Genomic DNA, 13,344 nt, shown 5'->3' with positions numbered 1-13,344 from the left:
ATTCTGAAATTATCACCTAAAATTGAACATTTTTTATTGCCTATGGCATTCTTTCAGCAAATTAATTTTTAATACCCAGGCATATAATAGCGAAAAGTCTCCTTAATTTATTATAACTTGCAACTTTTATATCTATAAAGGACAGTCATTTCATAGCCTCAGTCTCTGTGGGCCAGTTTGTAAACTTACATACTCGCTGTACTGACTTTAAAGGGACTGTACTCCCAACAAGTACTCCATGTGGATCCAGGAATGCACCAATCATCTCCATAAACACAGGAAAGACTCTTTTAAAGGGATTAAAGATCTTGGGGGGAAAGGAGTTCACAGGGAGCCCATGAGGAAAAAGCAATTTTTGAAACATAGCACTGATTAGGTGCTCAGTATTCTTTGAAGAAGAAATTGCAAATGAAGTATGCAACCAAGAAAATTGTCAATTTTGAAAAGCTTACCAGTATTATTTAAAAAGGATTCTTTCAAATATCTCAGAAACACATAAGATACAGACTAAAATTGAACACTACTGCATGGTCATTCATCAATGCCAACAGCTGTTTTTAGGCTACTGACAAACTTTTGAATATATCTCACAATAGTCCTCACTTGCATCTAAATTACCCCCAGCCCCCAAATGTAAATTCAAATGATTTTTATAAATTATATACAGAAATGCAAGAGATGCACAATTTGGAAATTGCACTGTATTTTCCTCCTTAATAAAAGCTCTACTTATAAAGCAACGGTTCATAGAGCATTTTAGAAAGAACTCAAGGAAGAATATTTTTCTATTACTTTCTTGAATATTTTACACTTCTTCTACCATGCAGTAATTGTGACTGTTATTTAATTACTCTCATTTAAGAGCTAATAAAATATATAAATCAGATAGCTTTTACAAGATATCACAAGGAAGTTTTATGATCAAAACACAAACAGAAAATCCTCCATTGTATTGCTATTGAAATAATATAATTACATCACATCAACCATTTTTATGTTTTTTCCTTGCTTCAGGCACCTAAAAGAGTAAAATGGATTTTTATTCCATTTTAGACAGGCTGATACAGCATTCTGTGCTTTGTCCTTTAAAGCAATCAGTCACTATGAACTCCAAAAATCACAGGTTCTTGAAGAAAAAGGAGTTTTTCTCTATTGACATAAAAACACTTTAGCTAAACAAACTCTTATTTAATATTAGCTTCATTTACTGCTGCCACAAACTTAATGCTGCTTGTAGTTCTATAAACATATTTATTTTAAATAAAAATCACCCCTTAATAAATGAGGCAAATCAGTATGAATCCTCACTGAGGAAGGACAACAGGAGACGATGATGATGATGATGATGATGGTGAAAGCTTATTTCCAGTATGCACAAACCTAACAGCTTCTGAATGCCCCAGAGATACAGATACAAAAATATCAGTAGGATAGACAATGATAGCACTGTCCCATGAACAACAACAAATTATTTAAATTGCACAGCAGATTGGATTAAAATTAATCACAGACTAAAGATATATCAGACTGTCCAAGGCTGGCATTGCTCAGTTTTAAGAATATCCTCCACATAAGAAATATATCTTGCAGAAATATTTCTTCCCTCCACACACTCTAGTGCCAAGTTAAAGCTAATTTCTTGCTGTCAGTCATTCTCCATGGCATTGCCTCAGCAATTAAAATGTAATGTGTGCAAAGAGAAGCCCCAGAGCATTACATGCTTCGATAAAACTACTTTTTTAAGCAAATCAGCATTGCAGATACACTCCCTGTCCCAATAGTTTTAGCTTATTCATAAATGTTAGGAGTAATGAGAAGGGAATTAATCAGGAATGATATTTTAGTTCAGCTCTGATTCTTGATGGTATTATTTAGACAAACTGAACAAACTCTCCATAGTTCCCATATTGTTGATATTTATCTTGGATCACAGCAAGTGAAGCAAGCATTAGTGCAGTACCTTGATGTCTGAAAAGTTCAGAAAAATATGACTTTCAAAGTGATGTACTTCTTGCAATTCTTCAAGAATCTTCTTTATAAATAACAAACTATGTCTTGATAATCTATGGATAAATCTAATTACTAAAATGCATTTATTGATTAACATTTACTTGCCTTTTGAACTTGTAGAGGATGAAAGCCCCGACTGCAACTAAACAAACAACAAAGAGAACCACAATAGCCCAGTAGCCACTGCCTCCTCCAATCCTCTGAGAGTCTGAAACACAAAATAAAAGAACAGTTTTGCATGTCCCCTTCCACATCATTCACATTATTGAGCATTCTTTTCTATTTAATTGTAAGGTGAAAACCATCAACTGTTTTTGCAACCTCTTCTTTTCAATCCATCTGGCTTCTTCAGAATGGCAAAACCACAGAATTAGTTGGTGGCTTGTTACTGAAGAACAGAGGACCCCTTTAAAAAATATAAAGCAACAAAGAGCAAAACCCAAGATCCTGAATATTTAATTATTTGCATACTCAGTGATGGTTAGAGTTTTTTTAGGGACTCTGAAGTTATCATAGTAAATGATCACACACCCTACATATTTGCTTGGCAAAAGCAGGGCTGTATTAATTTCACAGATGGAGAAACTAAGGCTCTGAACAACAAATGAACTCATCAAGGTCATGCATTGATAAAGGCTGGAATGAACATTTCCTTCTCTTTTGTGCTGGCAAACAAATGTCAACTCTTTACACCAGACAAGGGACCACAGTGAGACTGTAGCACAATTCTGCATTAGAAACTAGATAAAAGAGCTTTTTTTCTACAGAGAAATGACAGATAATCTCCCATAATATATCCTTAATAAAGGATATATTATGGGAGATAATGCACAAACAAAAATTACAGGACATTCTCATGAAAGATTCAAGTCAAAGCTAGACTTTATGGTTAAAACATAATTTTAACATCTCTCTGTTTAAAATACACACATGTATGCACACAAACTCTCTTCAACCAGTTTCCATCAACAGTCAATCCAGGGAGGCAGGAAATGCACACAACACCCCATCTCCATTTGTTTTAAACAGAGAAAAAACACAATTTATCTCAGGACAGATTAGCAGTGTGGAGACCCTACAGCAACCTTCCCATTAGTTGATCAGAAGATCAGAGATACATGGCAGAGATGCAGCAAGCCTTGTGTTAGACCCATGTAGTCACAGCAGCAGAGTTAATGGCTGATATAAGGGCAAAGAAGTTCTGTTTTCTTAGCAGCCAGATCTAAAGAGCTTTTAGATCACCAGATGTATTTTTGAAGCCTGGCTGGCTCTTCCTTCAGAGCACTATTTTGTACAATGGAGGTATTTACTTTATGTTGGGGTTACACAGAAAAAGCAAGAAGCATGTGATACAAATCATGAGGTCTGACAAAATGGAAATATAAAAAAAAAAATTATTTGCTTGTGATAGTTAATAATGACCAAATGAAAATGTATACTTATATGCATATATACATATATATATATAATCATATATTTATATGTGTTTATTTATATGTAACAAGTACCAAGTAAATATGTACATATGTGTTATATGTCACATACATATTGATACAAAGATTTTCTCCTTAAATTATTAGAACTTGAACAGGCATCCAAAAGTTAGTCTATTGATAGCTTTTTTTATATATTTACCTGAATCGGAGTCAGCTAAAGTCACTAAGACCCAGTATCCTCCCCTCAGAAAGAAACTGATGTTGTGTGCATTCAGGGCCTGCTTTATAGCTGCTATTCTCTGAAAATACAACAGAGAGAACATCAGATGTCTTGTGCTCTGTTCCACTTTGAGACACTCAATGTTCTAAAAAGGAAACCCTCTGATTCTTTAAATGGTGAAAGCACTTGTCAATGATGAGCTGAAATCTAAAAGAAATTCAATATTTAAAAATCAAGCAAAACTCCAGAAGACATAAAAGCTGAAAACATCACAATTTTATAGCCAAATCTTTCTTTTTGATTACCCAAGTCTTTACGTTTACCCACTATGAGACAGACAGCAAGCAATTTGCACATGCTATTGGGTTTACCTGGGTCATAACTCACACAATGCATAATCCATATTAAAAGCCCCATTCTTCTAACCTATCAGAAGAAAACCTGTGATGTAACTTTGGATTTTTTGCCATGAAAATTAACTACTACTTAACAATGAACTGCATGTCATAATTTACCTCCTTACCTCCTTACCTTACCTTCTTACCTACAATGGAATGAATTCCATTAATAGCTAATTTTTAACAATACTCCACAGAAATATATGCATTCATTCATGTGGAAAAAAAATCAGTATTCCTCCCATTTTCTTCCAGTGGATAGAGCATAGTGAAATATGGTCTCTCATATTTTTATGGAGCAGAACCATTAAATATACCCTCACATCCTAACCCCAGATGACAAATTGTCTGAATTATACTTTCTACTTGCTTGTGTCTTCAACATGGTCAATTTTCTAAAAGATCAAAGCTAGTTTTATACTCTCTGCCTTATAATTTGAGACACGACTTCCCAGAGGATGCCAAATTAGAAATTTTCTTTATATCCATGAAACCTTCACAAGTAACTCCTGTTACTATATTATCAATTATGGTGCTCATCTTTGACATGCTTTTGAAGTATAATGGATAAAAATCCCTGTAGTCCCTCTCATATAATGGACAGACACTATACAAAAGTTCAAATATCATCATTCTTTTTGAGGAATATCTAACTTCTGAAGCTATTCCACTGACTTTATTAAATTTTTTTAATGTGGGAATGACTCAACGTAATGGTGAGCATAGCTTCAGTTATTTCACAAGACAATTACAGCAGATAGCTCATAAGTATTTATCTTGTTGCCTAAAGCCTGAAAAGAAAATGGAGATGACAACTCCACTTAGGAGTAACTCCTCCTTAGGATTAGGTGTTTTTAAAGTGATGCTGCTGTCAATGAATAAAGTTCCTTTGTATCCATCCAGGTTCATTCATGAGTTCATGGTGTACAGTGCCAGAGAGACAATACTTTAGGTTAAACGACTTACAGCCAGTACATGAAATTTCTGAGCTCCATAACTTTTGATTCCTCATATTTTCCTGGCAGGTTCATAAGAAACCCAACATTTCATGTGGTTTTTGCTTAAGTGATTAAGACCTGTTTGTTATTTAACTCTCCACTGCTTGATATAGATTTGTACCCAAATCTATATCAACATGTCCTCAGGTCAAAAGCTGGAATCTCATGTGAATCCAGCCAAAGGTTCTGGCTTACTTATTTCACTGAAAAACTGATGTTTTTTTTAGAGCTCATGGGGGTTTTATTTTCTGCCCCAAGGTATTTATGGAGCTCCTCGCTAGACTTAAGTTTCAGGTTCATAGACCAGCATTTGAATTTTCTATCTGCTTTTTCTACATCCTTTACAATGACAATATTTGAACATGTGAACACAATGGCTCCAGCATTATAAGAATGTAAAAGAATGAAAAATAATGACAATGTTCAAACTCTTACCCACTTCTACATCTTGGGTTCTGACTTTCCCTTTTTGCCAAAGCAACTCATTGGGAATTTTTGTGAAGTAGTTTGTCTGGATAGAAATCTTCCTCAGAGCCCCTGCCTTCCAGATTATAGTTTAATTACATTTTAATTGACTCTTTCAACTGGACTCATCCCACCTGACATTAGACATGCAGTAGCTGTGCATAAATTAAGCAACCGAGTCTTCTCTGGAGTCTATAATCAGAATGGAATACTTTAAAAATTTCTCTGTTCTTGAAAGCAGGTTAAATCACAGTCAGCTTTTATTTCTCCCTACATATACTTGAAACAAAAAGGACTCTTGTCAGAGTGGAATAAATTTTCAGAATTTCCAAGGGCTCCTCCTATTGCACTGACAGCTTACTTACCATCTTTGTTATTGATGGCTACTTTTATCAGTAATTATTTGTATTGTCCATGACTAACCTAATAAATAGTATCACATCCCAACACTCCATGTAAAGGACCAGTAAAAACTCCAGCAAGCAACTATTCCCTACCTGAACAAGAAATTATTGCCTTTAATATTTCTGCAATAATGTAACATTCCCAAATCTAAAAGGTTTTCAGCCAAGAACAAAGAGGTTCTCTTTAAGAAAATACATTTTATCACTATGTCTAAGTTAAGACTAAGTTAAGAGTATCAGGGACACCTCCTCCAAATGTGCAGAAAAAATTCTGCATTGCTGAGTCCTCACAAAAGTGTCACAACTCTGACTTTGAGAACTGGGATGAGCAGCATGACAAAGCACATCTTTCCACTGATTCATGATAAAAATCTTCAGAATTCTCTTCTAGTAACAGAAGGGAATGTAAGTAATCTTTAAACTTATGACAACATGAATATTTTCCTGTTGAGTTACCAGAAGCTATTGCTTCTAAGTTTATTTATATAGGGTATATTTTCAGGAGATTTCTCAAGTCACAATTGATTCTGATATATTTTGTCAAAATTTTTGCCATTGAAGTCTAGAACAACAAATTTATCTGCACATATGAAAAGCTAAAACAACGCCCATTAGTAATAATATAAAACCAGAAATGTAGGCAGCTGTCACAAGAAGACTGGCTGTACATCTCTGCAGCTCTGTACTCTACAAAACAGTCGGTGTTGAGATGTGAGACTGGTGTACCTGACTTATTACCACAGCAGAGCACAGGCTGCTGAAATTGCTCCTGGCTCCCTTGTTCCTGCTCCAGCCATGGCTCTGACCTGGTTCATCCTAACAATGTCAGAAATATACACATATTCTCCAGATTATACAATTACTTTCCCCTTCCCCTGCTCCTCTAGTTCCAGAAAACCTTTGCAAGGCCTTACTGGAGAACTAATTACAAATCTGTGTCCTGCTAGACTACTGAAACATCCCTATGGCCCCACGGAATGGAAGCTTTTCCAAATTGTTTTCAGCATAGGATTGCTCCTCTTTATGCTTTAAAGTAACTCACATGATGTTTCATACACAAACACGAGAAAAATCTTAAGACAGCATTGATTTTAACTGATACTCTTTAAGCTGCCTTGAAGCACAGCACCAATACAGAATTTGAGATTTAAAGGGAACTAATATGCATAACACTTTGCACTGAAGTAAAATGTTTGTACAACCAAAATAATCTATCACCATTAGTTTCCTTAAACTATTGAACATGTCCATTCCCCACAGGCTCAGAATAAGGAATTTCCTTTAGAAGCTTCACGTTGTTTCCTCAAGAAATGTAAATTTTCAAATAATTTTGAAGTGGTAATATTCTCCTGGCTGAAAGCCTTAGTTCATGAATGGATTTCTAAAAAAGAAACAACTACTAAAATTAACTATTTTCTGCAACATAATCAGGAATTCAAACTCCCAGGAATTCTCACTGTGATTACATGGGAGAACAGTAAGGGTGTCTGCCAAAAAAGTAGAAAGCTTTGTGCACTCACACATTTTAATGATAGACACCTGTTCAAGTACTTGGACAACTTCAACATACTCCTTTGGACCTTCCAAAGTATATCTCATGAACTCCAAACACAATCTATTTGGTTTATGTTAATATGAAGAGCTTTGTCTTCCCTCTTCTCCAGCACTTGGGAGACCATGACCTTGTCTTAAAAAGCTGTAAAATGTTCTTCAAAGTTAAGGATACCCTACACTGATTCTTTGTAACTGGCAGGACAAGAACTGCAAGGTACAGGCACACAGCTAGCATCTGCTTCTTCTCTGTCACAGCAAAGGGACAAATATAATAAATTGTAAGTGTCAAACAGTCTTCTGGTTTTCAAATGGCATGAAGTCTTTTACTATGGAGGAAACTTTGTTTGAAAACACCTAGGGAGAACCTAAAATATGATTTTCAATCCTGTGTTCACTAAATTTGTTTTTTGCCAATTGAAAATGACATTTTCTTACAAGGGCAGAAAATACTTGCTAGATGCTCTTTACATTATGGGTCAATGACTAAGGTTCTGGGTGTGTTTGGACCTGAAATCTAATTTCCTTCTGAAGACAGTGCAGAGACTCTGCTCTGCTCTTTGCTTCACCAAATGACATGTATCACTACTTTTTCTGTTTAAATGACAGACCAAATTTAAATATTCTTGAGAAACACACTAATACCAGAAAGAAGTAGATTATGCTGCTCTGGACACTGTCAAACACAGCAGACATAGCTTCTGTAGTATTCATATGTATCTTGTCAGATGGGAGTGAGATCTTTACATAGGCAGAGATCACCTCTTAATTTCATATAAAGGCAATGAGACTACAGCCACTTCTTGCAAAACAGGATGAAGGCTGTCCTAGGCAGATGTGCATTGCTCTGGTTACCTTATCACTTGTTATGCTTCTCTTCTTTTTTGGTTGATTTGCTGGTAGTAGCACATGCAAGTCAGCAGCTGTGGGCAGACCAGGTTTCACAACTGTCATGAGTGTTTCTTCAGGTATACTGGTCTCCTGTGAAGACAACAAAGACACACTTTGTGTTTTATATAAAATACATAAGTATCTCCACATATGGCTTTTTGACTCATTGTTCAGATCCTTAATATTTAAAAAGAATTCCACTAGAAGCTGAAACATGAACAAGGCCAAACATAAATGTACCGAAATGTGAGTCGCTCCTTGAATATTGGAAGGCCTAAGTGCTGTTATCACATTAAAGTAATTCAGTGGCATCAAGAAAAGAAACAACATGAAGAGGTTTTCAGGTTTTATAAAAACTCTGCAATGGCCAAGCACTTCTGCAGTAACATACAAAAACAATCCTAAGTGGTTCAGGATCCATTGTGGGCCGTTCAGACACAGTGTAGACTTAGAAGTGCATATTCATTACAGCTAGCTTTAGCTTTTGAAGGTTGCTTAGGAAGGTGCTTAATGGACAGAGAGAAGCCCTTCAATGTGACACTAACACTGAGGTTCTGCTCCTGAAATTGTAATGAATACCTTCATTCCCCTGCTGAAAGTCAAGTGAATCTATTCGTAAAATATTTGTGCAAATTTGGCTTTTAGTCCCAAGTTTCTACATGTTTGTACAATGCAGCCACACAATTCTAGTGACTGTACCGCGGCCACTTTCCTTGGCCTTCCTCAAACAGATTCTGAAACTGCATTAAATTGTTCGTATACTTTGGCAAATGTTTTAGTAATTATTAAAATGTAACAGTTATTTTATAGGGGAGTAAGCTATTTTTTGACTGACACTAGTGAAACTCATTATGGAATGAGTTTAAATTGATTAAAGCAAGAAATTAATTCGACATTTGATAAGAATCTAAAAAAAAAAGAAAGCAGGAAAATATAAAGTCAAAAAGTTTAGAACCTGATTTGCATGACCGCAAATCCAGGCAGAGTAAAATAATTTAAAATTCCAATATTTTATAAACAATATCAAGCTGTACCTCAGTGCTACTGCCCTCATGAAAGCCAGTGTGTGCACCCTCAGTTGCTGGCAGGGTGTGTGCCTGCAGAGCTCTCGAGCCCCGTTTCCATGAGGTGATCTAATGCCACAGAACTACTGCATAGTTTGTATTTGATTTAACCTACAGGATTCAGCTGTTCCAAATCCACATTTCTTTTGTGAACATGCTCTGAAAAACAACTGTACAAATTGTGTGCCTATATATTATATATAATTTTCAAAGTTACAGAACAAGCACAGGAAATTCTTTCTTTCAGCTTTGTTTTTACACAAAGATTATGTCTTTTACATTACACATTGCTTAGCTTCTAAATCTATCACATTTAAGCTACTTAACTCTTCCTGTTTTGGAGTCAGCAGTGTTTGCTAATATGTCCATCCCTAATCCCAGAGAGCAATATTTAGCATTAATTGCCAATTAGGCTGTGTTAGACCTAAACTGTCTGTGTTACAATATCATCGTCGACAGCTTGCACTTAAAAGTGACACTAGGTGCAAACTTGCATGAAATGTGCCTCGTGAGGTTCACATTATTATTTTGCTCAGCCTCCATTTCAAAAAAACCTTCTAAATGAGAAGGGATTAACTTAACCTTCAAGCTTTACTACTGGCAAGGGAACATTTTATGACCAATCTGAACGAGCACCTTTGCAAGAAGTCGCGTCACCACCCGCCCGATGTCTTCCCTCCACTCTGGTATGTCGGGGTTGTACATGTCCAGGTCCTTAGTAAACTTCAGAGGAAGAACATGAAAATGATCTAGAAAAACAAAAACAAATAGCAAGAAATAAACTAGATTGCAAAAGGGGTTTGATAGAACTAAAAGTCTCTATTTAGCACTTTTTGCTGTGCAGCACTGCAGTATCTAGGACCCCTGCTGCTCTCTTTTGTCAGGCATTCAATTTCTTTCTGTGTTTTCATCAACACCATCAAAATTGTGCCCAAAGACTGAAGAAAGAAGGAAGAAAAGGAAACAAAGCAGATTTACATACATGCTCTGGGGTCATAGTGCTCCCAATAATTTTCCCCTAGCTCAATAAGGGAGTATTAAAAAGAAGTCATTGGTTTCTTTTATTTGAAATGATAATGTACAAATGGATTTTATTCTCACTGAATCATAAGCATGTGGGAGTTTTTCCACTACACATTTCTGTTTTCTGTATAAAATGAATACGTTACTCCATAAATTAGATATGAAAATAAGAACAGAAATTATATGACAAAGGCTAACTACTTCCTTCTTTGAAGAAAAAATACAACAAAAGTACACGCATAATATTTCTCTGGATATTGTCAAAAATATTTGAAATACTAGAAATGGGATGATCCTCAGAAAATAGTCCCTAAAGTCTTCCCTTTCTCCCTACAGGATCCTTGGATGAAAACCTAGGGATGTTAATGCAAAGCAGGGATAGAGAACCTCTGGAATGCACAAGTCAAACCTGCTTCTACTCAGTATTTCCAATGGAATTTTATTTTAACATGGCTTTCTTTTTCAAAAGTTTATTTTTCTTATGGCCAGTACTTTCATGCTCTTGATATCAGGATTGGCAAAAGAAGAACTGGAATGATAAAGCCATTGATGTAGTCACACTAAGAAGGTTATACTTCTAAAGATTTCTTAAAAAGCTGATGCATTTATAAGTGGTAACATAAATATTGTATCCATTTATCTTTGAAAATGAGAAGGTTCATAAAAGCTCTATTTAGCATAAGTGGGGGTTTTGCCATTATTTCAAATTAGTAAGTATACTAAAAGCAAAAATAACAGAATCTTCTTCAGACATAAGAGATGTATCACATCTTGTATTGCATGATATCTGAAGGCTTTTAGCTCTGCATTAAAATAAAAGCTTTTATGCTTATCACAATTCCCACATGTGACAGCACAAATACAAATGCAAATAATTTCCCAGCACTGCATTTTCCACAGTATATTCTGCCTTGTCACCACATAATAAACACAAAAAGCCACACCAGAACACAGTATGGAACAAGAGCTGAAGGGTTATTTAATAATTACAGCAGAGCTATATTTGATCCAAAATATCAGATAAACATCAAGGTACCAGTGATATATTGTGATGATGAAAGGCAATTAATTGACATGGTTTTCAATGATGAGAGCATTTTCTTTCTTCTCTTTTTTTTTTTTTTCAGAGGTATTTAGACTACTTTACTTACAAATTCTGGGAAACTTTCTAGTCACAGGTCAAAATACTACTTAAACACATATAGCATCTGGTAACCACAGTAACATTTAAAATCAGCAAAGGAAACAAAATGTTAGAGATTAAACCTCCCATAGAATCCCACTGTTCAGCTTTGTGGAGTTATTTAATGACTGTTCATGCCTCTAATTTTAACAATTAAATCTGGCATTAGATTTAATTTTACAATAGGTTCACTTGTGGTAGGGCTGGTTTTAGAGGTCCAATAAAAACACATATGAAACAGAAAAAGGAAAAAGACTAATGTCTCACCAAAAACGTGGACAACTTTTGAGTCCTGAAGCATAGAGCTCCCGCAGGAAACTTGCACTGTAACTCTGACATCACCTGTCTCAGCAAACTTTGTCACCAGAAAACTCTCCAATGTAAGCAGTGGCTTTAAAAAAGCAAAGAAAAATTGAAAACAGAATTTCAGCAAGAACCATGAGAACAGTGCTGGAAGAGACTGTTGTTAAAAATATCACCAAAAAAATCCACATAAAATTTAAATTCTTCAGTATTTTATCAAATTGATCAATAACAATTTTCAATATAGAATTAGTCTTTCCCTAAAAGGATCCTATATAATCAGAATAGCAGCCAGATAAGGAAAATATTTCTTTTAGAGTAATCAGTCGAGTATTGGGTTTTCAGTCAGATCCCACTAAAATTAATGGAGTCTGAGGGAGACTCAACAATCTCTACAAGATTATATGAAGCAACTCATTTGCCTCAAAAAATGTAGGGTATGTCAGGGTCAAAAGGATTAATGCTGTCAGCTTAGAGCACCAGCCCACAGTCACCTCTAAGGTGGAGCTGAGATACTCTGTTCCCTTACCACATCCTTAAGAATGACAAAACCCTTCACAAGAGCCTCAGTGCCTCTTCTTGCAAAGGAAAAGTCAATAATGATGAACAGATACAGGATGGGATTAGGGTAGACAGCACATTCACAAGAAGAAAGTTCACTGCACTTATTTGAAGCATTCCTCTGTCACACTTAGTCTGCCTCATAAAGAAAATATTGTACTTATCTCTTATTGAAAAAATTACGCTAAAAGAAATTAACCCAGCTATACAGTAAATATTTCCCAGCAGAAATACTGGGATATTTAATGCTCTAGGACATGTTTATATAGACTTTGATCCTCATGAATAACACTAGATTGTTTGAGTGCTCTCAATGTTTTGATGTCCTTTAAGATAACACATTTATTTTTGATATGACTGTTATTTTAGACTCACAGAGAACATTTATCTATACAATGAAAAAAACCTAAACAACCTATATATATATATATTTGTTCAGGACTTCAATTTACATCACTCATGTTATTAGCTTGGAAGTGCATAAATCTAAGTTTCATCATTCACCAGCTATGATCCCAAATTCATTCCCCTCTAGAAGTTGATTTTTTCTAAATCTAAGTTTCATCATTCACCAGTTATGATCCCAAATTCATTCCCCTCTAGAAGTTTTTTTTTTTTCCACAAGTAATGAAGTAGAAGAAATTGTTGTTTCCCCCCCACAAAACAAACAGTTTAGAAATTGAAAGAAAGGGACAAGAAGTTGATTTTTTCCCACAAGTAATGAAGTAGAAGAAATTGTTGTTTCTCTCCCTACAAAGCAAACAGTTTAGAAATTGAAAGAAAAGTACGACCTTTATTGGAAAGAGATTGAAATAATCTCTTGAAATAATCAAAACC

The 13,344-nt window shown here is 35.3% G+C and overlaps 1 protein-coding gene across 1 annotated transcript in view; it reads right to left on the bottom strand.

Annotated features, from left to right (window-relative positions):
• SORCS2 (sortilin related VPS10 domain containing receptor 2) overlaps positions 1-13,344 on the bottom strand; it is a 548,577-nt gene that overhangs the window by 15,802 nt on the left and 519,431 nt on the right. The window contains exons 22-26 of the mRNA XM_039728870.1: positions 11,911-12,034; positions 10,074-10,186; positions 8,338-8,463; positions 3,646-3,745; positions 2,116-2,218 (exon numbers count right to left, since the gene is read on the bottom strand). Of these exons, the coding sequence (XP_039584804.1) occupies positions 2,116-2,218; positions 3,646-3,745; positions 8,338-8,463; positions 10,074-10,186; positions 11,911-12,034 (566 nt within the window). The remainder of the gene's footprint in view (positions 1-2,115; positions 2,219-3,645; positions 3,746-8,337; positions 8,464-10,073; positions 10,187-11,910; positions 12,035-13,344) is intronic.

Source organism: Passer montanus, unplaced genomic scaffold (assembly GCF_014805655.1).
Source record: "Passer montanus isolate IOZ18808 unplaced genomic scaffold, ASM1480565v1 scaffold67, whole genome shotgun sequence".
Taxonomy (NCBI): domain Eukaryota; kingdom Metazoa; phylum Chordata; class Aves; order Passeriformes; family Passeridae; genus Passer; species Passer montanus.
This window is presented reverse-complemented; position numbering and strand designations above follow the sequence as displayed.